At 31.6% G+C, this 27,282-nt stretch overlaps 2 protein-coding genes across 2 annotated transcripts in view; one reads left to right on the forward strand and one right to left on the reverse strand.

Moving 5' to 3' along the window:
* MS3_00004756 (uncharacterized protein) overlaps positions 1 to 19,506 on the forward strand; it is a 143,105-nt gene extending 123,599 nt beyond the window's left edge. Inside the window, exon 23 of the mRNA XM_051212722.1 lies at positions 18,522 to 19,506. The gene's annotated coding sequence lies outside the window, so the exon portion shown is untranslated. The remainder of the gene's footprint in view (positions 1 to 18,521) is intronic.
* MS3_00004779 (uncharacterized protein) overlaps positions 1 to 27,282 on the reverse strand; it is a 71,854-nt gene that overhangs the window by 23,557 nt on the left and 21,015 nt on the right. Inside the window, exons 2-3 of the mRNA XM_051212749.1 lie at positions 16,704 to 17,408; positions 9,159 to 9,308 (exon numbers count right to left, since the gene is read on the reverse strand). Coding sequence (XP_051073389.1) covers positions 9,159 to 9,308; positions 16,704 to 17,378 — 825 coding nt within the window. The 5' untranslated portion in view covers positions 17,379 to 17,408. The remainder of the gene's footprint in view (positions 1 to 9,158; positions 9,309 to 16,703; positions 17,409 to 27,282) is intronic.

Below are 27,282 nucleotides of genomic sequence, written 5' to 3' on the forward strand. Positions count from 1 at the left end.
AGCCTTCTCTAGTTGTTTTCCGATTTGCTTCCATGTCAGCCAGCATTGTATGTTAGAGGAAGGGTTGTCAAACACATGTACAATATGGTGCAACCACCTGAAGCAATAAATGTTTATAACCTCATAAATCACCTGAACCGTCTAATTTTAGAAATGATTTGAAGATATGTATGATTAAATGTTAATAGCCCATTCATATCTCCTACTTTCATAAGTAAGGTTTTGCAGAAGTAGAAGAATACACAGCATGATATTTCCATATATATATATATGCCCCTCAAAAAAACTAAGTCAAATTTCGGCTAATAACGTGCACCTGTTAACATCTCCCACTTATCCCTTGACTTTGAACTGATGTGTTACTGACCAAGCCAAAAATAAATCCGACCTTTTGGAAGTCAGCTGCAGAAACTGGACATGAACCTATATCAGAAGTAACTATTATAATCCAATGTGGAAATTAAAATAATCAGTACTAATTTATAGTTTTAATAAGAACTAAACAATCAACTTCCATAATAAAGAAAACGGACAGTGTGAAATTAACTACGAATTGACAATTAATCAAAACATCATACTTTACTATCCTTTTTTTATTTCTCTTTTTATATTCAGTAGGAGTGTAGCTACTTAAAAATCTGACTGATGGAATTTTTTTAATAAAAAAAAAATAAAAGTAAAACAATCAGTTTTCGCCTCAGTTTTACTTCAGTAAAATGGATTAAGAGTAGAGTATTCAACTGAAACCTCGTCATTCATTCATTCATTCATTTATACAATTGAATGGAATTAAAATTATTAAGGGCTTGAAATTTTCAAGTGTTCATTGCCTAGTAATAACTAATTTCAACATTACCATGACAATAATTTTTAAATACTGAAAACTTTTTTTTTGCTTTTTTTGACATACTAAAAAAACGTTTTTTTGTTTTTTCAATGTTTCAATGTAACAGAAACATTATTTATTCATAATAATTAGTGCATTACAAAGTTTAATATGAAATATGTGTGTCAAAGCGAAATAATTCACATTGTGACCACCATCACACACAGCTTTAACAATGATAATAATAATAATAATAATAAGCGTGAACTAACTAATGAACGTGTTAGAAAATAATTCTGAATAGAACCAGTAAGTTGTTTGGATAAACTGTTCAACTACATAAATATAACTAATTGATTAGACTGTTTTTTTTAACTAATTAGAATGAATGAACAAGTCTAGTGATTTGACTATGACTCTTTCTTAACTATAAGTGTTAGTCAATGAGCCTGGAATAATCTCAAGCATTTAGTATGATGATGAATACAATAGTTTATATCATTGATTGAGTTGATCAAGACGGTCAATCATTAGAAATCATAGGATTGTGGAGATTGTTGAGTTTAGATTGATATCACGATTGGATCAATGTTTGACTACCATTGAAAAACTTGAAGCATAGGACGAACATTTCGTCCTAGTATAGGACTCGTCAGAATTGTGCAGCCACGATTCCACCCTAAGGACTCCAACCCGGTACCTATCAGTCTTGCGCGTGAACGCTTAAACTCTAGACCACTGAGTGGGAAACCAACGGTGTTAATGTCTAACTTCAACTAATCCAAGATATTGAGCGACAGTTCGCCATTGTCTTCAGTGAATAACTACCTTACAACAGAAACGGTTGAACTCCACTGGTTGAAGTTAGACATGAACACCGTTGGATGCCTACTCAGTGGTCTAGAAATTAAGCGTTCGCTCTTGAGATCGAAAGTCCTGGATTTGAGCCCTGCTTGCGAAGTCCTAGTTGAACACTTCAGAGGAATCCCATAGCACGACGAAACAGCCGTCCAATGCTTCCAGGTTTTCAGTTGTGCTTATCCATGCATGTACAACCGTTTCCCGGAACCTTTAGGCTATATTCAGAATATATTATTATTAGACTTCTGTAACATTCAACGAACTATGGTTTTCAATGTTAATTAATAAAACTTATAGGTGTTTGACTTTTAAAGATGACTATACAAGTATGAAAATACTGACTACGGCTATCTAATTTTTGCATAATTATTTAGTTAAAGTTTGTCAGTTCAAACTATCATCAATATTAAACAATTCTTTATCTTAATCACTGCATGTTGGTTAGATAATTACACTTAACTACTGGATTGTGTAGAGATAATTTATAAAATGATTTCATATTGTATATAGTTGGTAAATTGTATTTCAACTGATTTTTCACATATACCCATTTAAAATCAATTTTATTCAGTCACTAATCATGTGAACTTCAATATGTTTTGAAATAAAAACAAAAATTGTTTAAATTCTTACTTACACAAGTATTTTACTTGAGAGAAAAACTAACAGGTAAATATCCGTTAATTTATAATTGAAAAGTAAATGCAAATCAGAAAATCAACATTGTAGTTTCTGCTATATTTTGTTTAACTATATTTGTAGTTTTGGTGGTAAATCACAGTGGAATTCAGGATCCATATCTCGTCCCACTTGGGACTCGTCAGTTGGATATACCTGAATCCCAGAGTTGATGTTCACTCTTGGGCTTGAGCCTGGTACTGTTCATTCCAAATGTCAATGTGTCATTCACTTAGCTACTGAGTCCTGTTAGCCACTAGCTGGGGGTGAATTTTAATTCATTTGGCATTTGTTGTTTGGATCTTCCCATCAATGTTTAGAACTAAAACTGATCAGCTCCTTTTTGATCTATGTACATCCTGTGCGGATTGTCTCTATATTACCATTTAATCACTTCTTTCCTGGTAATGCTTTTGACCAAATGGTGACATCGAGGCACTCGGCACAGAATGCACATATGCCAATGAGACTGATCAATTGCAGTCCTAAACATCAATCGGAAGACTCAAACAATCAATACAAGTTAAGACAATAATCTTTACGGTGGCGAATGGGAGTGTTTTTTAATCAGAAAATAATTTCTGTTAACATTGTTTTCAAAGATCTTGGTCTCACCCAATTCTGGATTTGAGCATGCTCTTCGAAGGACATTCATAAACTATAAATCGCTAATTATCATGTTCTGTTAGGTTTTCATGAAATCTCTAATTCATTTCAGTTAGTGATGTTAATTGCAGTGATTTGATTTGAAAATAATTCAGCTTCAATAGGGTAATATTATTGTATATAAAATACTTGTTAGGATTAATTAACCGCAAAATACTGCAATAAATATCAATCAGTAGTAGTAAGAATGGTTGAGAGTGGAATTTTCTCAAGGCTCCATTTATTTATAATAAATAGTCTGTGTAATAAACAGGTAAACTTATATTCTGGATGTTTTTCGACAGCAGTTTCTCCTTTAGCAATAAATAGTGAATGCTTATATTTACTTGGAGGCAAAGTAATACTTTTGCGGTCTCATGTGTGTAACACCAATAGTTGGCTGCTGTACCAAAAAGACATATAATGAGTGACTGTAAGTTTCCAATCTTTAATCACCGCTCTAGATCAATGTCCCTACTTGTGAGATTAGAAAGCTTAACTAGTAAGCTCACTAATAAGTGTTAATTATGCTGTCAAAAACGACAATTAATTATTTAGGGTTAAATAATCTAACTCAGGGAACTTGACAACATCAAATAATAACTTTCATGATCAAAGTTCAAGCATTTCAATGGACAGATATTAAATTTTAATTAATTACTTGGAATTAAATATTCTGTTTATTCATTCGCTATCACAATTTCGACTTATTAAGTAACTTAGAAAAGGTGACTCTATTTTATGGTTGTATACTTTAGATGTTTATATTATCTATTATCAATCATTTGATTTATAGTCATCAGATAAATATAAATGGTCAGATTTTTATCTGGTTCCAGATACTGATCAAAGTCCTCAAATCATTGATTGATTTCTACAGGTTGAGATAATTAATTCGTAAAGTATTTTGTTGTGATTGATTAATTGTTGGATCGTTAACACTGAGATTGAGGTTTTATCATTAATTTTACTCATTAAATAGAGATTCAATCTTAATTTATAAAATCTACTCGTGTATTTCAACTTCTATCACAGTTGAAGCATACAGTAATGGTTGTCATTATTAATGAGGATAAAAAGTTTGCATATTGACAACTAGTTAGTGTTATAACTTATGGCCTTGTACCCTATTAATATATAACGTAATGATACTGTCAATTAGAGAAAAGTGGCTTACGGACTGGACCAATAACGCATAAACCCATACGAGCAGTCTACAGTCTTTATCAGTCCTTCCTCCTGACTAGCCCTCTCTGTCTGTTGAGTTCAGAGCATCAACCTCAGCCTCTGCGATATAAATCATGTATTTCAAACATATTGGGTTTATATACAAATCAAACAGACCACATCGCACCATAAAACAGAAAAAAACATTTGTACAAGATCTAGCCAAAAGTGGCTGTAAATGTGGAACACTGTAGTTCATAGGCTGGGCAGAACTCAAGAACAGTGAATCGTATGATAATAGTCTACGGGTCAAGATAAAGCTTATAATAAGAGAAACATGAATATGCATAGTTCAGGTACTTAAAAATTATACAATAAAAATATTTGTACTGTATTATTTCATAAATAGTTCTCAAAAGTGACCATTCATTATTCCCGTCAGGATATAACAGGATCTAAACCCATATCGGGATATAATAGTTAGTATGATCAATCTGTATAAGGAGATAATTAAACTAAAATGAATTTCAAAGTAACTATATAAATTAAATGAAATTTTCCGGAACTTTTTCACGTCTCAATATTATGATTAAACTATACAATTTTTTTCCAAGGAAACAAATAAAAATTTGAATTCATCGCCTATTCTGTTTAGATCTTACTTAATGAAAAGAAACAATAAAAAATTGTAACGCTACACAGTTAAATCATCCAATGTTTAATGTCATATGATCAAATTTAGTAACTAAATAAGATAGAAATACAATTCGTTTACGTCATAAACCGACTTGAATGGATTATATTATTTGATATTTACGTAAAAATGGTGTATTAGTTGGAAAAATGTTTGTAATTCTTACACAGAAATGAATTTCACAAAAGTAAATTCATATGGTGATAATGACAATAACGATAGTCACATCCAACTTATCAATAAAAAAACTATAATATTTAATTGATACAAAATCCTATACACTTAAACAGTGGAAATAACTGACAGCTTTTTTTAAAAACAAAAAACACTAAACAGATAGGTCAGTGAATTTGGATATTAAGGTCCTGAATCCCGTTACTCACATGGCTGTGGATGTGTACTCATGAGGAGTCATATACTAGGATGAAACAAATGTTAAATAATTATCAGTATAGCGTTGTGGAGATTATTAGATTCTTGATTGAGATCATGAGCTGATTGGTGTTTGACCGTTGGATGACGACTCAGTGGTCTAGAGGTTAAACGTTCGCGTGCGAGACTGAAGGACCTGGGTTCGAATCTCGCAAGCGGGATCGTAGATGAGCACTGCTGCGGAGTACCACAATAGGACTAAACGGTCGTTTAGTGCTTCGAGGTTTTCAGTGGTGGTCTAACATTAACCGGCTCATGATCTCAATCAAAAATGTTTAATAATCCTTGCTTTTTATTACTTTTTTTTGCTACAATCACTTCGTGATATGAATTATGAGCTAAACAATTTCCAAAAGCCTTCTATGTTAACGGTCTTTATATACTCATAAATGATTAGTTTTGATAGTTCTTGAAGTTCTGGTGAGAAGCTATGGTTAATGGAATTTTAACCAACTAACAATAGAATTCTCACCTATCAAAATAATGTCCTTTTTACATCTCTGTAGTTAAGTATGAACTTTAGAAAAATGCCAAGTAATCGAATTAACATTTGTTAACTAACATGCTTTTATAAAGAGTCAATTTGTTCTCAAAACCCGATATAAATTAGTAAACTATGTGGGAAATAACAACAAAATGATTGTTTGGTTAGTACCTTCCCTTACTAAATTTATTTGAACAGATAATATTTCATTATTGAGTAGACGGAATATACCTATTGAAATAGGAAAGATTGGTTTCATGAAGAGTTCTCATTTTTGGCGAATTCATTGCCAAAGATGTACAATCGTAAATATGTATATTTATTTTTTAAGATGATAACAATTACAATAATAGTGATAATAAAATTCTGCTAAACATGGTAACAATGAGCCATCCTTGCCCAATTATAATTTCCCTATTTATCTTGACAATGAATATTCAAGCCCTTAACAATAAAACTATTATTAGTTTCCCTGGTAAAAAGAAATAATTTGTTTAATACCTTTGTTTACTCTACGTCACTATTACCATGTTTAACAGAATTTTATTATCACTATTATTGTGATTATTATCATCCTGAAAATATAAATATGTATATTTGCGATTGTACAGTTTTGAAAATGAATTCACTGGAAAAAGAGAACTTTTCGTTCAACCAATTTTTCTTATTTTAATATTTCCGTTTGAACTTACAAATCTTCATATCACTAAGGAGTTTGAAAATGAAGCAACACAACTGTCTTGTTTCTCCATTGACTTTATTAATTCTCCAACTAACATCAATCCATTATGAAAAGTAACTTCAAAATAGATAACCTATGCAAACTCTTTTTATTCTTAATTTTCAATAACAAATAATTGAATTCAATTATAATAACTTAATGGTTATCTAATTAGGCCCATTGCGTGGTCTGATATGTGAAAATCATTTTGTTATTCAGTATATAATCGATTAAATACACGTTTTATGGTGTTATTTTTTTAACTAATAGTTTCCAACAAACGAACACATATCTGTATGGAGTTTTGGAGATTGAGATCATAAAATCGACCAATGTTAGACCACGATTAAAAATCTTAAAACACAGGACGACCTTTTTGTCATAGTATGGGACTCCTCAGAAGTATGCACCCACGATCTACCACGCGGGATTCGGACCTAGGTCCTTCGGCTTCGAGCGCGAACGCTTAACCTCTAGAATACTGAGCCGTATCCAACGGTAAAGACAGGTATCCACCTCAGACAATGGAAGATGTTCGCTCAATATCGTGAATTTGCTGCAGTTAGACATTAACGCTGTCGAAAGCCCACTCAATGGTCTTGAGGTTAAGCGTTCGAACGTGAAACCGAAGGTCTCATGAGCGGGATCGTAGATGCGAGCTGCTGAGGAGTCCCATACTAGGACGAAACGGCCGTCCTGTGTTTTCAGATTTTCAATAGTGATCTTACATTTACCCATTCATGATCTCAATCAAGAACAAACCCATACTTAGGCAATTACTTATTTGAAAACACTGAGCCTTTAGCCATTTAATTACAAGTTCATCTTACGTGATGAATACAACTGACAGAATGATAAACGTATGTAATAATCAGCTTTTGTAACACATTTAATCCCCTTTTTCCACAAACATAAAACACGTATCATATCGGAGCAAAAAGATATCATGTACATTTCTATTTCGAGTAACGAGGTGATCATTACTTAATTCATTAATAAAAAGCAAAACTGTAATTAGATACAGTCTGTTTATTCCTTAATAGTTCATCGTTCAATGAATGATGTATTCATATTTAACTGGAGTTTAAACATACTAACCAATAAATCTCAGTTCAATGTATAAGTAGTAACATAGTTAACAATAGACGTGCATGTTTTAGGTCAGATGTCTTACTAAACTTTGTCAATAACACTGTTGAAATTATAGAAAAACTTATAAAATCGATAGAAAATTCTCATCATAATAAGACACAGTCATATGAACGAAGAATATTCTTTTCAATAAATTCCCATAATTTTCTACAATTATATATTCAAATTAATAATACAAATAGTATCCAGGTTTAAGGTAAAATACATCGTTTAAAAATTGTAGCATGTGAATTCACGATTGTAAGATGAAACAAAATCGTTAGTGTTGGGATGACTAATATGAAGGGTTAATTTGTATCAGTTTCTATGTGATGTGAAATTGTGAGATTAATGAACAAAGGTATAGTTAAAACTTTTAACAGAATGAGATTATACATAATATCTAAAGCCTTCCTAATAGGAACATTAGTGAACATAGAGCAACCATCAAATTTTGCCATTAATTTATCTGTTTCTATGCTATTAGAAGTAATCATCTCTTTGAATTCACTAGAACTTTTTTTATTCCGTATTTGATTTCACATTCATATGGTTTAAGGATCTTGGCTATTCATCTAGAAAGATTGTAGGTTGGTGAATTTATATAACCAAACACTGGTCTTAGTGGGACATATGTTTTATGGATTTTTGAAGGCCCATAAAGTTTAGAAAGGCTGCTGCTTTTTGGATATAGAAAAAACCGTAGAGATGGTCCTACATAGCGACTTGAACATGAGAGAAAAGGCGTGAAATATGGGAGGAACGCTTTACTCCGAGGTTATTTTATGTACAGAAAATCTAGGGTATTTATACCACTTTAGGTGGCCTTGGGCTTCTGAAAAATTCCGGAACATAGTAGCAGGATAAGTAGTCATCCAATCAGAAATGTTGGATTTACTTCAAATTGATTCACTAAGATTTAACAAGTACATTCTTCCTTCTTAATTTCTTACATCAACTTGGCGCCTAAATACTGTGAAACTATTCGATCAAATTTAGACGAAAAGTTTTATAAAATATAATTTTATATCAAAACAGTTTTAATGGTATTTCTTTAGTTAATACTGAAAATATTGGTGATCGGTGACCAATATTCCTAAGTCGACTAATAATCTGAAAACTAGTCCATAGAATATTCTAATTAAATTTTAAACAAACATAATAATTAACGACAAAATTCTTGTTATTAAAAAGCTTTAGTTGTTGTTCAAAATAACATCACTAATATCTTATCTTGTTCAGTTGACTGTTACTCGAACAAGACAGTCAACTGGACTCTAAGGACAATCTTAGTTAATGAAATTTACTAGAATAACCAGCCACAAAATGATCATCAGGATATACTGATCTAATGCTTATGAAATTAATGAATATATGAAGTAGATATTTATAATGTCCAGAACGTTAGTGAAATCTTCATAATCAGAGCTACAAATCATCTTTATCATCTTAGAATAATTATAACCATACATTGTTAATATTCTTATAGTATAATATGAACAATTATCATATAACTTACAGTTTCTATAAGCCGATCTATAGCTGTTATACGGTGCTGCAATTCTTCAAATGATATAGTCAGTTCTGCTTCTCTCATTCGTGCTTCACCTAATTCCGTTTGTAATGTTAAAATTTCATTGGATGGATCTACTGCTGCTTCTCGTTTTTCCTGAAAAACAAAATAAGAATAAACTAGAATTAAAATTAGAGCAAATCAGCCATTCGCTTTATAAGTTTCATACAACAAACATTTATCAGTAATTGTATAGACTACTTGATACTCACTTAGAAAGTACAATGTTTTACAACAACGTAAAAATGAGTTAATCAATTATGCCTTAATTTAGAATATAGTATGTAATGAATATAATCTAGGTATTTATTCGAACAATACGTTGTAATTTTATTAATATTGAAAGATGATCGCAAGACAAACCTACTTTGGGAAATTCTGTCATTGAGCTATTGATGTCAAATTAATAAGATCTAATTTACCTTGAATGTCTGAAGACATATGAAATAAAGCAGAGTGAAATATTTTATTTGACTGGATCAATAAGATGCTTCATCTTTTATTCGGGCGAGACTGTAACTTATGGACGAACCAATCAGGTATAAGATTATAGGTCTCAGATTTTGACGCGAAATTCACTCATCCATTTGGCTAAATAGAGTTTTGGCATTATAACTGATGTCAGTCCGTGGTGAAAACCCTAAATCTAATTCCTAATCCTAACCATCAACAGTAAATCATAATTCCAATTCTTCATACTGGTTTATAACCCTCGTTTGGTCCTAGTTATTAAGTGGACACTCTCAAAGTCACTTTAGCATCGCTCAAAGGTCGTTCATAAATTATAGTCTCACCCTTTCAAGCTAAAGACTGTGAATTCTAGTTGATTCTGTTCGTTGTTCAGGTTACTACCCCTTTTCATGTGAATCGTGCTTGTTTTCTAGTTTTAAATTTGTAAATAATCTCAAACGGTTAATTGTTATATATATATATATATATATATATATATATATAATATGTAATCCCTAAACCATGACAAATGGATGTTTATCTTATCATTGGTGTTAATCGATCTGATAACAATGTGGTCACTAACCAAGCGATTTGGTATCAGTGGTTAGAGATACTCGAAAAGTGGGTTTGAACATCGTTTTTGTCCTAGTTAGCCTTCATCAGCAAGGTGGATTTACGATTAAGAGAGAACTGTTTCCACTTGTGAGATTTAGGCACAAGTCAACTTGTGTTACAGTTAGAGGTGCTACATTTGAAATATTTATACTGAAACTGAATGATATATATTCGAGCCTCTACAAGAAATGTCAATTTTCTCAACATTTTAAACACACTTTACTAATGAGTACTAGATAGCATGAAATTTATTTATATAATGATTCTTTTAGTAGTACCCTACTACTTGTTCTACTTCTAATATTATTAAACTTTATCTTGAAAATTTAACAAAAGGTCTAATATCACCTATTGGTTAAACTATACATTTATAAATAGCACATTTTTTTATCAACATTTTTTATATCTTAACCATCCCTCTCTTTCCCTATGCAATGCATTTTAATTAATCAACAAATTATCATTGAATATATCACTTTCGAAATGCAAATTACAAATGAATGTGATAAATTTTTTTCTTCTTCAAATTCAAGATAACGTATTTGTACATATTTGTACATTATACCTTATTACTTGTAATCTTTAAGTCATAAATACACATATTTAAAATGATTTTACTTTAGAAAATTTCAAATAAAGATAACATTACCATGGAAATTTATGATTCTTGAAATAATTTTTTTTTCAAATTTATCCAGAACATTATCAAATATGTTTAACTGATAAATTAGTTTCTATGATGAAACGGTATAGATTATTGATTAATTTTATGGTTTATAAATGATAGTTATGTTATAACTTGTGACCTGTGTGCCCTGCTAATGTATGACGTAATGATACAACCAATTAGAGAGCAATGAATTATCGATCGGACCAATGAGGAGCAGTCTAGAGTACTTATCGTTCTTGTTGCCTGACTTAGACCAACCAGTTAAGTTCAGAACACCAATCTCAGCCTCTGCAATATGAATCATTTATTTCAAACATACCAACCAAACAGACCACATCGTATCATAAAATAGGAAACAATAATTGCACAGGATTTAGCCAAAAGTGGCTGTGAGTGTGAAAGGTAGTAATTAATAGATAGGGCATAATTCAAGAATGGTAAAGCGTATAGTAATAGTTCATAGGTTAAAATAAAGCTCATAATAAGAGGGACACGAATATGAACAGTTTAGTTATTTAACAATTATACCAAAAAATGTACGCATAGTATTGGTCCACAAATGGATCCCAAAAGCTACCATTCATTATTCTTATCAGGACATAACAAGTTATGAATTATTTTGTGTGTTTCATCTATGAAAACAATTTTTAATTGATATATAATTAATTACTTAATTAATTAATGAGACATGAAAATATAATTTAATGGTGAAAGTATGTTTTATTTTGATTCATTTATGGTGTTATAGGTATAATTATTATTCCTAATTAGATAAAAACCTGTTTCTTTCACATTAAGATATATGGATGTGTCATTCCAAAACGAAAAATGAATAAATGAAAAGAAAGAGGTAGAAAAGGAAAATTAATTAAATTCAAATGTCAAGTACTTGCTATTCAATCTCTGACCATTAAAAATGTAAAAATATAGAGGAATCAAATGTAAGATTTTTAGATTATTACTATTAATAATAATTACTAGATTGTAAACAATAATTGGGTATATTCCTTTCTTCATACACAAAATTATTGATCAAGTGAATTCACCAAATAAATGTAGTTCAGATCAGGTATTAACGCTGTTGGATGCCAGCTCAGTGGTCTAGAGGTTAAGCGTTCGCACTCGAGACCGAGGGACCTGGGTTCGAACCTCGCGAGCGGGATCGTAGGTGTGCACTGCTGAGGAGTCCTACAATAGGACTAAACGGCCGTCCAGTGCTTCCAGATTCTCAGTGGTGGTCTAACATCAATCGGTTCATGATCTCAATCAAAAACTTGATAGCCCCCACAACCCCATACTGATAAATGTGGACAGTTTTCTAAAGCCAGTTCTTTATGTATTTCCCAGTATAACTATTCCTGTAGAGCCATATACTTTAGATGTACTTCTGTTGGGGACTTTCAACTCGTAAAAGACAGACAAAAATAATAACAAACAGAAATCTTCTCTATCTAGTCAAAAGTAGACACTGAAATTACAATTATTTGGCTTCTAAAGTTATCCACTGAATCCTATTCGGCTTGTAATTTACTTCACGACTTCTCTGATATACATATGGACGATCTAAGGAATTTATAAATGTAACCTTTGTGTCTATAAGAATTATATTCGGCCACTTTCTTTACCATGGCCATTATTTTTATCAAATGAATTACTCAAAAACTGTAGCGTGTATACAAATGATATATTGCATTTTAGCTTGCTTAACTATTGTTAATTATAAACACTTTGGTTAATTCATGCATTGTCGTACTACAAACTATTTATGCCCAACATGGCAACTTTTTTCAAGCTATTCAACGTATAACTAATTATCAGTATAGAGTTGTGGACATCGTCGAGTTTCATTGAAATCATGAACTAATCAATGTTAGGCCATCATTTAAAACCTGAAAGCACTGAACGGTAGTTTTGTCCTTGTATGAGACTCCTCAGTAGTGAGCATCCACGATCCCGCACGTGGGACTTAAACTCGGGACCTTCGGACTCGCGCGAACTTTTGATTTGTAGACCAATGAGTATGCAGGTTTAAAGTCAACAAAAACCAATCAACATTGAGGTCTACAGGACAATTTGTGAACCACATGTGCAGAAATTCGAACACTTCACTTCTACCTGAAGTTTGCTCTGATAATGTCGTTCAGAAGAACAATGAAAGCTCCACGACCAAACCATCCAGCTCAGAGAGCAATACTCCATCAAAATCATCCACCTGAGCTACAAATTTTCTCCATCATCTCAGTTAATTACTTACATAGTTCAGTGATCTATGCAAAGATATCTATCAAACGAATCACTATGAATTTTAAATAATCAATTTTGTTAAAAATACACGTAACATTTAGCAGGATTACTAAATGCTTAGAAATATCAGTACAAACTGAAAAGAGTCGATTTTATCATTAAAATTCATTCTAACAATGCTAATAATTAGCAGAATTTAGAAAGTTTATGCTTTACAGCTCGACAGTAAACACTGAAGTCCTTACTTATAAAAAGATTACAAGAAACTTCAATGTATGATGAGAAATTAATAACTAAATTTTAAAAAAACGAGTCATATTGTTTATCATTATCAATATTATTAGTCTGTTCACAATACTATTTGATACAGATGTAAAGAACTAACAGAATATAATATACTACTTACTGATGACAAGTAGTATTAACAAAAGTTATTCGTACATTCAAACAAAGTAGTTAACATTAGCTCATTAACAGATTTTTGTGAGTTGGACAAATCAATGAACCTTACATACACTCACTCTATTTCTTAACAGACTTTAAATAAACTATTCTCTTGGGTAAATGAATAGACATTCTGTTATTTCAACTGGAAAATTAAACCTGGCAAACGTTTCACTGTGTAATCCTAAGAGTTGAGATTGAAAAAAAATATTTGAAAGTATTTATAAATATGTACTTCTTCTACCTTCATGTCATGGTGAAAAACAATTTCATACCAATCACTGTCAAACGATAAACATGAAATACATTTTGAAGTACACTTAACAACTTTCAGATTCAATCTTCGATTTTGATAGAAACACACGATAGACTACGGCAGAAATTATGTCATCATTTCATAACATTGCTAATACCTTAAGTTATTATCCGAATTCAAAGACAAATCAATCTAAAATGTATCGAGTAATGAATATGTAGAGTTAAAAGAACAAGTTAAAAGAGTCAATAGCTCAAGATCACAAATTTAGGGTATTTATGGTCTATAAGTATCGATCTGATGCTCTTTAAAAGTTAGAATTAATATGAATGGAGAATATATGAAACCTCGGTAGTTATCACTTGAGTGAATCAATCTATTCTATTTATTTACTAAACAACTGTTTAATTGAATTTTTATGCAGCCTTAGTTGTATGCTATACTTTTCCATGTATTGCTATGACTCCATCTGATGAGCCTTTTAGACTAGGGCAGAATAAAGAAGAAGAGTTAGGAGGTGAAGTCAACAACCTTACCTCACAAAAAATATCTCACTAATCAGAAATTATTGTCATAACTTTTACACATAAAAAAATACATGATTAATTACTAATTGATTATTTAGTTTTTATAGTAAAAATGCACTAATTAGGTACCTATTGAGATTTATAGATAGAAATGCTGTCTAGTCTTGTATTTCACATTGGTAATTATGTGAGTTATGTATCTGAATAAATGCTTAAAACCAAGTGTTTGTGACTGCTTATTTGATTTTGTGCTGATGTATTAAAAAGTTTAGAAAGTGAACAATAGTTTGTATTGTAATCGGAAGAAGGAGATTATCATAACTACGTGATATATTAGTGTAATACATTTTGAACAATCTGATCATATATATACTTGTTAAGAACATTCTTGTATAAAAACAAAAAGGTCAACTACATAAATGTAGGTACGAAACAAAAATAATAAAGAAATTAATGTGAAGAACAATGTGAAATTCACCACTCAGGATAATAAACTATTATTACCAGGGTAGGTTTCAGACGAGAACAATTTATTATCCAGCGCAGTGAATTTCACATTGTTTTCATATTATTTTCTATATTATCTTTGTCTCCACTTACTTACATTTGTCTAGTTGACCTTTTTGCTTTTATACAGAAATGTTCTTAACAAGTATATGCGTGATTAGATTGTTTGAAATGTATTGCGCGAATATATCATATAGTTCTGATCATCTCCATCTTCATATTCTTTGTCTACTTATTACAATACCAAAGTTTATACTGTGTCGAGTAAAAGATTTCTTTAAGAAACAATGTACAATCAAACCCGATTGATTTTTAGACCATAATAGTAATTCATTTGATGAAACATGGTTAACTTATTAAATGGCAGGGTAGTTGGTCAATTATTATCAGGTTTTGTAAAAGAAAAATATTCTCTTTGATAAGTTCTTATCAAGTTCAACAATTTTTGGTTTGAATTAATAACCAAGGAATATAAACCAATTTGAAGGCAAATGCTTAGGTAATAATATCAATAGTTCTATATCAGAGCATCCAGTTCAGATGGATCCTCAAGCTGACACTAATCAATCATTCCCAATAATTCATCATAGACGGTTGCAATCCAAATCTTTTAAACTATGGGAACGATTTACAGGAAGGATAAAAAACCAGAGTAGTGCATTCAGAAGAACCAGGTTCTGATTCGTTTCCTATCTGAGAATAATTAATCAGTATTTCTCTTGACAATAGAGTCGAATAGGTACACCTCCTGTACCTATACTCTACCCTTCAATATTTTTTGTTTAAAATAAATTTATCTGATTTAATTGGTGTGAATGATTTTGTAAACATCCGTCGTTGATCCTGAACCTATTAGTTTTGATAAATAATATTAATTAAAGACGCTTGGTCATGTATCATGGCCATATCACAGAACAGACTAACGTGAGATGCTTCACCTCCTCTAGACGTTCAGCCTAGTAGTCACACGTTTCTCAGTCTTTCCTCATCATCAGACATTCAGTTCCTACCAACCATCATATCCTTCTTCTTTATTTGTCTTTGGGGTATTACCTTCTGTAAGGTATCTAGTGTACTATTTAATTATATTGTTGTCAAGATTATCTTCACAAACATTATGTAGCCATGTATTTGAGTTATTTATTATTTCTGTTACGCTAAATTATCTGTATTCATTTTAATAATAATTCTTATGTAAATATTCCAACATTTACAAACAATCTTTAATTCATCAATTCGATAGTTAAAGCTGGATTTGCTAGAAAATTTCTTTTGTCTTTTTTTATTAATTTGGAACCTGATGATAATTTATGGAAATAGAATATTTTTTCAGTATAGGGTTGGAAAGATTGTTACGTTTTTGACTGAAATCATGCATCAATCGGTGTTAGACCACCGTTGAAAAACCTGGAAGCATTGGATGGCCATTTCATTTTAGTACGGGATTACTCATCAGTGCGCATGTACGATCCCGCACACGGCATATGGACCTAGGACTTTCGATGTCGAGCGCAAATGCTTAACCTCTAGATGACTTAGCCAGCATCCAGGTTTCAACGGTGATCGAACATCGATCGATTCATGATCTCGATCAGAGAATATTTTTCGTTCTAATGTCTTTATCTTGATGAAATGTGAACTTTTAAACAGTTGGTAGCTAATTGCTTTACGACAGGAAATCACAATTATCAAATACCACTTTCAATCTAAGTTCTCAGTGGCAAACAAAAAATAAACTGAATTCGTTTATATGTATACACGTATATATTACTTACGCGTTCAATAAATGCTATCTTTTGTCGATAATCGTCAATTCGTGACACAAGCTTTTCATTTTCCTCTAATAATTTTGATATTTGTGATCGTAGTAAATCAATTAAATCCTGATTCATTGCTTCACGTAACGGATAATGAAAACAATCGATATCAAAATTGTTATTACTACTGGGAGTATTATTGGTAATTGAAGTAGCAATAGTATTATTATTATTATCATTACTAAGATTAGTTGAAATAACTCCAATGTGACCTATATTACCACTGGTACAACTAGTAAAACCACTACCGACACCATCATTATCAATCGATTTCAATATTTGAATTTTTGTTTCATTAGAAGAAGATGCATTGGAATCCTCCATATTGTAATATGGATTGATTGTGAGATATTTATTAGGTGTATGCCGATTTGAATTATTTGCTTTATTACTATTATTATTATTAAAATGTTCTGGTGACCATCTATTATGACTTGGATTATATTCAGATGATAAATTATCAAATTTTGAATGATTTGTCATTCTATTAATAACACTGCTACTATTATTATTATTTTGATTATGTCCTGTCAATTCAATTGAAGATGTTGAAGGCGATAAAATTGAAATTGAATGTTTTCTAGATGGATTATCGCTTTTTGCATTCCTGTTGTCTTCACTTTCAAAAATCATCAGTTATTTATGTTTTTGTTTAATTGTAGCCTATTTTATTATTTATTGTGAAAAAAAAGAAACAAAGATAAGTTATAATTGATAATGATGATGAGAAGTGTGAATAATGTTAAATATAGTTACATAGTATGATAACAATCTAAAAATAACTTTATAACAACTTACAGTTTATCGATTAGCAACAAAACATATAACTTCGAAATGAAGAGACTTTTAAGTTTTGTATGTATTTATATGATGATTAAACTTTTTTAACGTTTCTAATAGGCTCCTCGGTGTTCAGCAGAGGAGTGCCTCCTGATGACTGTAGACTATTTCTAAATAAATAAACAGTGCTCAAACGTAACTGGTATACACAGATGTTGAAGAGTCATCATTCTATATGTGAAGATACATACATACACATCAAACAATCATTTTTATACAGTGAAATCTAATTTAGTCCAGAGGCTGATATGAACCGAAGAGTCAGTTAGATATAAGTTTTCACTTTATTCTAATATAAGAATACAGAGATTCAGGGATCGGAAATAGAACAATCTGATTGCAATGAAAGTTTGTAATGCTTAAGTTACTAAGTTCAAATCTAATATTGCATATATTTAACTTAAGTAAATTCCCATAGTAACACGAGAATTATCTCGTGCTGATGGGTAGTCTTATGTTTAAAAATTTTTATTTGGTGACATGACGACATTTCATTAAAAGAGGTATTTCAACCCTAGTTTGATAGGATGGGCGAACCCAAATATATCATGCATATGTGGACGTATATTATTTCAGGGTCGAAATGTCTGTGAGAAAGATGAAAAAGCACATGTTACTCACTGAAACCGTTCGTGTAGTTCATCAAGGCTTGATTCAAATATCTGAGGGATATATATATCAATGAATTGTTTATATAATAGGTTCAGTTTGCCAATGCTGTGTCCCAGTTGTTCTTAGCCTTCTCATTCAAGTACTACGTCGAACTCAAGCATATATATCAAATCTAAGTAGGACAACCATACGATCTGACCAAAATTTTAAGATCTGAAATAGTTTGCTTATTAATATACGTGTTCATTAGATAGTTACTAGATACTTATTTGTTAAATTCTTGTATCATTCCGTTCATAAGGTGTCATTTTCTCTCTCTTTCAGGCAACAATCCATTTCTCAACAATTCCATGAAGCTTATTGACTTCACAAAGCATCCTCTTTATAAAATTAATGAATATGAGATAAATGGTCAACGTTTTATTTGGAATTCTATCCCTGTACTGAATATGATTTCATTAGGAGTGTGATTTAGTTTCAACAGTCTTACCGTTGAAATCAATATCTAGTTATTGTAAGGCCCAGATCTATAAAATATCCTCATTTCTGGCTAGCAAATGCTCCATAAAAATTACTTTATCGGAGATCTGCAAGGACATATACAATATAGTGTAGCCCAACAAACAAAATATAAACACAAATATAGAAAACTACACTCAGATACATAGCATTAACCTACTAAATGAATAGAAAAATCATCAAAAGCACTGGATACAGCATACTAAGTGGAGGTTGTAGGCAACCTTAGCTATTTTTTAGACATTATTTAAATACTATCACTATACGATAAACTTTGTTAATAATCACTTAATTTATATACACATTCGTTAGCATAAATATAGTCCATTCAGTAGTTGAGATCATGAGTTAATTGAAGCTAGACCACTATGGGAAACCTGGAAGCACCGGACGGCTGTTTCGTCCTACTATGGGATTCCTCAACAGTGAGCATTCACGACTCCATCTCTCAGGATTCGAACCCAGAATCTATTGGTCTCATTCAATTAACTGATAATGTAAATCATAATGGCAATATATACTAATTATTGATTAATATCAAGTATAAAATATTCTACAGTTTCAGTATACAATAAGAACTTAGTTATAACTATGGAGAATGTTAATGTTTAATAAAATTTAGAAATTCTAACCAGTTTTTAATTAAATTCAACATTATAACTTCCTTTATTCTTTTTATTTGATTTACAGCATAATTGTATGTAAACAGGTATTTATAAGTTTCATCCCTATCCATTATTACCTATGGTCTTGTAGATTAGTCTGAATTAGTTCATAGAAGAAACGTTCTAAATACAAGTATCATTTAATGAAAATATATTTCTTTTTTAAAAGCAAAACGGAAATTTTAGAATAATGAAGTATATTATATATATATATATATATATATATATATCACTTTAAAATGTTTTATTTCTTATGTTGGATAATCATAATGAACGGGATTCTAGCTTAGAATTGATTCTCAAACAATTGGGTATTGATATAAAGATTGTGAGTTTTGACACTAATGTAAAATGAATGAAATACATTTAAACATCTAGTAGTAATAATAGTTAATACTTAGTAATTGATCATTATAAATCATGCTGTTCCTTCATCTCTATACTTAACTAATAAATCATGTACCATGGAATCAATGATTGATAAGAGCTATAACGATGGAAATGATTAAAAAACAATTATCAGTTTAGGTGTTGTGGAGTTTGTTAAGTTTTTGATTGAAATCATAAGTCAATTGAAGCTAGACCACGATGGAAAACCTGGTAGGTCCTGGGTTCGAATCTCGCGGGGTGCGGGGTCGTGGATGCGCACTGCTGAGGAGTCCCATACTAGGACGAAACGGCCGTCCAGTGCTTCCAGGTTTCCATGGTGGTCTAGCTTCAATTGACTCATGATTTCAATAAAAAAAACAATTCTTGAATTGTAAGGAAAAACCCCAAGAACTAGATCTGATAACCTGTGAATTTCAAATATCGATTTAAAATATTTTTCTGAAGTTACACAAATTAAAATAAATTGTCTTGAAGATGTAACAAGATCTGGGTAAATAATTTCAATCATGTGTGGTATAAATATAATCAAGTGACCTTAATAATAATAAATTATTTACATAATCTATACATTAGTATTTACAGTTGTATGATAAATATTATATCATTACGTAACCTCATTTGATAAGTGGATTATTGAATCACTTTATTATGTAATCGTTTCTATACTTCAATCGAAATATATTTACCATACAATTATAAATACGAATGTACAACTTAAGTAAATAACCTGGAAGCACTGGACGGCCGTTTCGTCCTATTGTGGGACTCCTCAGCAGTGAGCAGTGAGGGATCGTGGATGCACACTGCTGAGGAGTCCCACAATAGGACGAAACGGCCGTCCAGTGCTTCCAGGTTTTCAATGGTGGTCTAACATCAATCGGTTCATGATCTCAATCAGAAACTTAACAATCTCCACAACCACTATACTGATAATTAAGTAAATAATTTCATCAAAAAAAATTTTTTTTTCTTCCCTGAATTCTCTCTATTTTTATTCAATGAAATTGAGTTAGTTTAATGATCTTGATAACTATAACAAACTCTACAAAATATCAGACTCCTTTTTTATGAGTCTGACAGTTTAATTTAGCTTGTTGAACATTTCCAGGAAGACAATGTTAATAATTCATAAACTGTATAGTCGTATATAGTCATATATGCATGCAGTTTACAATGATTTACTTGTGTAAAGTTCAAAATGATACTACATATATCTGTTAAAGCTTCATACAAACTATATAAATGGAATCGTACACCATTCGAATTTGCAAATTTAGACATTAAAACGTGTTATAAAAATCTGATTAACATGTATATAATATATACATTACCTTATTATATAGACTTAATGACTCTGATTCATTATTTATTATATGACAGTACATATATTAGTAGTATCATTTTGTTACATTATTAAACCACCCTTGTAATTTTGGGCTCTACCGATATGCGTTCATTTTGTAGAACATCCACTTTATACTACTTGACATAAGAACGCTTGATTTGAATTTGAATACTGGAAAAATATTACAGACAACCAGTCGTCAAGTAGATAAGTAATTTTAATATTCAGAATTCAGTATTACAACTAAACAAAACATACAATATGCTTTCAAAAAGAAAACATTTTCCTTTTACATAACTTTTTAATAATATTCTTAATTCGGTTTATATTATATAAATCATCATCGGTGATCATATCGCGAAATAAAATCGGTGTTTAATCAATCGTTTCTTTTGAATGATTTTCATAATTCTTTCTTAACATCAAAATGTAAGTGCAAAGAAATCAATTGGCTGATACCAGTTTCTCGGGAGAATGAAATCAATTTATTAATATACATTATTGTTGTTATTATTTTTACGACCACCTTCTATCATCTTGCAATTGTGTCTCTAGTTTTCTCCTTCAATGTGTACATCTAAACGTACACATAAGGATATATACATATATATTTATATGAACGTACTGTCCCAACATTTCCTCATATTTTCATAGTTTACACAACAGATTGATCTTAGTCAAACTATCACTAAAAACTAGGAGGCACTGGATAGTTGTTTTATCATAGTTTAGAACTGTTTAACAGTGCACATTCATGAGCCCATCACAGGGGATCTAACTCAAGGTTTATGGTCTAATAAGCAAGCGCTTACACAGAAGCCCGATAATAATTTCTTTGCACACTAGTTACTTTATGATTTATCTAAGAGGTATGCGGATTATTGATTACTATTACTACTAATTGCTATTTTCGTTATTTGGATTACCTGGTATTTTAAAAATAAGCACTATATGTTATTACTACCGATTTTATTGACATAGTGAAAAGCACTTGTTTTTCTTTGCGTTGAGATGGCTGTAAACCAAAGTGATTGACTTTATTTCTTGACCGCATACTTTAAATATGAGAGACAGTATTAAACATTTCCGTGATATATGACTGAATAAGTGAGTAAATGACGAAATGCACATTTATTGTGGATGTCACATTACTAGTAAAATTAACATTTAACAACAAACTTGTTCTATAAAACTAATTTTATTGAAAAAGAGAAGTGGATAGACAGTTCAAAAGTCACAGACTATTTAGTTTAGTAACTGATGGAGATTAAATCAAATCGATTGAATCCGTTTATATTAAGAGTTTAAAGCTAGTGCATAACAGTTGTTTAGTTCCATCTAATTTTCACCAGTTTTTAAATGACGTCAATCTGTGATGAAAAGTACTTGAAAATTGAATAGGTCATTCAAAATCGCTAATGAGAATAATGATTATGTCTTCAGTAATTAGTAAATTCAAGGTAAATCCCTAAAGATATTTTAGCTTAATATATGACTAATGAAATCCAACAATAGTAAAATCGAAGCATTCATCTATGACAATAGATAGTTGTCAGGCTATACTGTGGAACGACAGAAGTCTAAATATGGGATATTGGATTTCTAACAAATGGTCTGAAAATAGCATATTTGATGTGAAGTAACAAGATTCTGGGTTTGAACTCATATGCTAGGATGTTAATACAGTATGTCGAGAAGTCTAAAACTAGACTAAAATAGATGTTCACTTCATTGTAACTTTAAATGGTCATATAGGTTTTATCAATCTGTAATGAAAACTGTTTTCAGGAAAGTGAAATCCTATTCTTAATTTTTTTTTCTATAATTTTACAGATTTTTAGATCGAATTGTTCAATATACAATAAACGTAATAAATCATAGAACTTCAAGCCAGTTAATCAATTTTACTTCTCGTAAACATTTAAAAATCTACAAAGTGATCTTTAAAGCTGGTTATCATATCCATGATAAATTGAACTAATATTTGGTTATAGTAAAGATCCTTTGAATTATAAGCATCTTACATTCATTAAACAGTAGTACCCAAAACCTTCACATCTTTTAATCCACTCTAAAATTAAGGCCCTCAACTTAGAACTGAACAGTTTACTTTTTTTTTTAATTTTGATGCTTCATCACAAATTTTATTTTCCTGACACCTAAATTCCAAGATTTTTTAATATTGCTGTCTTTTACAAAATAAAATATTCTGCTGAATTCTAAATAATACAAATTAGTTACAAGACGAATGTGTATATAATTTTATAATGATATACAGATGAATCTACTTCCATTTATTAAAAACTTAGATCTAAACTGACTTAAAAAATATGTCAGTATCAATTAAATGTAGAACATGGTGAAAATATAAAACATTAAAAGTCGAACGGATCAATTTAATCTCTGGAAAAGTTTCAAGATATAATAAACTACACATTTACTTCATTCTAGAAGAAACAGTATTTAGATTGAGATCATGAACCGATTGATGTTAGACCATTATTGAAAAGCTGGAAGCATTGAATGGCCATTTCGTCCTATTGTGGGACTCCTCAACAGTGCGCATCCACGATCCCGCTCGCAGGATTCGAACCCAGGGCCTTCAGTCTCCCGCGCGAGTGCTTGACATCTAGACCGATGATTCTTTGATTTGAATCTCGCGAGGAGGGATCATGGATGGGCACTGCTGAGAAGTCTCATACTTGAACAAAACAGCCATCCAGTGCTTCTAAGTTTCTCATGATGGTCTAGCTTCAATGGACCTATGAATTCATCTACTAAAATTCACTTGGTATTGTTTTACTTGAATCTTTCCATTGATGTTTAGGACTGCAATTCATCAGTCTCATGTTGGCATATGTGCATTCTGTTTGTATTGCCTCGATATTGCCTTAATTTACAAGAATTATAAACAAAGATGGATAGTGGCTAGCAGTGGAATCCAGGACGCACGTTTCGTTCTATTTGGGACTCGTCAGCTGGGTGTACCTGAATCTCAGAGTTGATATTCACTCCGGGACTCAAACCCAATAGCGTTCACTTCGAACGCCATCGCACTATCCACTTAGCTACTGAGTCCTAAACATCAATGGAAAGATTCAAGTAAAACAATATCAAATGAATTAAACTTCACCCCATTGTACAAGCAAGTGACTATCAGGACTCAATAGCTATGTGGATAACACGATAACGTTTGAAGCGAACATTACTGGGTTCAAGTCACGGAGTAAACATCAACTCTGTGATGCAGATACATAAAGCTTACGAGTCGCAAATAAGTTGAAACGAACGTCCTGGATTCTACTGCTAACCACTATCCATCTTTACTCATCTATTAAAAGTTTTATTTATTATTTAGTACAAGTTAAAATGATAAATAATTCATTTTCAAACTTTATAAAATTTAGAATTTTATAAAATTAATATTTTGTTTAAAATAATTTTTATCTTAACATAATTAAAATAAACATATTAGATAATAATGTTAAAATATAGTGAATATTTACTTACTCCTCAATGACCTTGAATGATACTTTAAATGATTCTGACTCATTTAAGATCTGATGTTATTTCATAAGAAATAAATTAAATAAACTATTGGCTAAATCAACATTCTATTTTATACAAATGAATATAAATATAAATGTATTATGATATAGAACATGATTATTATATTGATATTCTATTGATTGATTGATTGATTTCTTTCATGAAATCAATATATCTATTTCATATAGAAACAATTGCAATCAGAGTAGATCTAATATGTGTGTTTAGATCATTTTATAAGTTCAATAAATAATAGTGTTTTTTTCTTTCTATTTATTGATTGATTGGAGTGGGTGTAACTTAGTTTACTTTTTGTTATAAAATGAGTCATTTGATTTTCTTAATGAATAAAACAAAGTACGAAGATAGATAATAATTGATTATATCAACAACAAAAAATTTCACAAAAGAATAATTTATAGCTTATGTGAATAATTTTAATAGTTGAAATTCATAAGTTAATTAAAGCTAGACCACCATAGAAAACTTGAAAGCACTAGATGATCGTTTTGTTATAGTATTGAACTCCTCAGCAGTGCATATCCACGATCCTGTCTGCAATTTCATGGATTGGTTGAAGTTAGTCATTAACACTGTTGGATGCCGGCTTAGTGGTCTTTAGTTTAAGCGTTCACACATCAGGCTGATAGATCCTGGGTTTGAATCTCACGGGTGGGACAATGAATGCTCACTGTTGAGGAATCCCATACTAGGATGGCATGGTTGTCCAGGGCTTCCAGGTTTTCCATAGTTGTCTATCTTTAATTGACTCATGAATTGAACTAATAAAATTACTATAATATCCACGAAATCCCCTTTCTGATAATTATGTGAATAATGTTTATGTTATGTTCGGTCTTCGCAGAATGCTGTGCCGGAAAAAAACGCTGATCACCTATACTGGGAACGAGGGACCTCGGCAATTCCCACGATGCGAAAGTAAGAATACAAGACTGGTATAAGTGAAGATTTATTAGCCTCAAAACACTTTGACGACGACGAATCAAAATAGTCTAAAATACACTGGTTTATATATTGCTTTTACACCCATTTTGATTAATAATTAGGATTAAATCACATACTCAGTTATAACAAATCACTTAGTTCATGTCAACTGAATACAAGAATATCGTATATTATACAGAAGAAAATATCATACTGGGAAAACATATCAAATACTACACTGAATGATCATCACGTTGAATTAAAACGGATGTAATGTTGAATAAAACTTATAATGAGTAATTCAATCGAAAATTGACTTTTCTTTCCATCATAACATAATTATACAATAAAAATATACGTTTAGATTGGTTCATAAACTTACTTACTTACTTACGCCTGTTACTCCTCGTGAAGGAGCATAGGCCGCTCACCAGCATTCTCCATCCAACCCTGTCCTGGGCAATCCTTTCTAGCTCCGTCCAGTTGTAATTCATCCTTTTCATATCTGCTTCTATTATCCAACGCAATGTGTTCTTTGGCCTTCCTCTTTTTCGCTTCCCTTCAGGATTCCAAGTTAGGGCTTGCTTCGTGATGCAGTTTGACGATTTGCGTAATGTATGTCCTATCCATTTCCATCGTCTTTTCCTAATTTCTTCTTCAGCTGGAAGTTGGTTTGTTCTCTCCCACAGAAGGCTATTGCTGATGGTATCCGGCCAATGGATGTTGAGTATCTTGCGTAGACAGCTATTTATAAATACTTGTACTTTCTTGATTGTGGTTGTTGTAGTTCTTCAAGTTTCAGCTCCATACAGTAGAACTGCCTTGACGTTCGTATTGAAGATTCTCACTTTGATATTAGTTGAAAGTTGTTTTGAGTTCCATATGTTCTTCAATTGTAGGAATGCGACCCTTGCTTTGCCGATCCTCGCCTTTACGTCTGCATCGGATCCTCCTTGTTCATCGATGATGCTTCCCAGGTATGTGAAGGACTCTACATCTTCCAGAGTTTCGCCATCAAGTGTGATTGGATTGCTGTTCTCCGCTTTGAATTTGAGGACCTTAGTTTTCCCTTTGTGTATGCTGAGGCCTACTGATGCAGAGACTGCTGCTACACTGGCTGTCTTCATCTGCATCTGTTCGTGTGTACGTGATAGGAGGGCTAGGTCATCTGCGAAGTCCAAATCGTCTAATTGATTCTGAGCTGTCCATTGTATTCCGTGTTTTCCTTCAGATGTCGAGGTCTTCATAATCCAGTCGACCACCAGAAGAAAGAGGAAGGGAGAGAGTAAACAGCCTTGTCTGACTCCGGTCCTTACTTGGAATGCATCTGTCAGCTGTCCTCCATGCACTACTTTGCACTGTAGTCCGTCGTATGAGTTCCGGATAATATTGACAATCTTCTCAGGAACTCCGTAGTGTCGAAGAAGTTTCCATAATGTCCTCCTATCTACACTGTCGAATGCCTTTTCATAATCAATGAAGTTGATGTATAGTGATGAGTTCCACTCAACTGATTGTTCGACGATGATCCGTAGTGTCGCAATTTGGTCTGTGCACGACCGATCCTTACGGAATCCAGCTTGTTGATCTCGAAGTTGGGCTTCTACTGCGTCTTCCATCCGGTTCAGCAACACTCTGTTAAAGACTTTCCCTGGTATTGACAGTAGCGTAG

The sequence above is a fragment of the Schistosoma haematobium genome, chromosome 1, assembly GCF_000699445.3.
Source record: "Schistosoma haematobium chromosome 1, whole genome shotgun sequence".
Taxonomy (NCBI): Eukaryota; Metazoa; Platyhelminthes; class Trematoda; order Strigeidida; family Schistosomatidae; genus Schistosoma; species Schistosoma haematobium.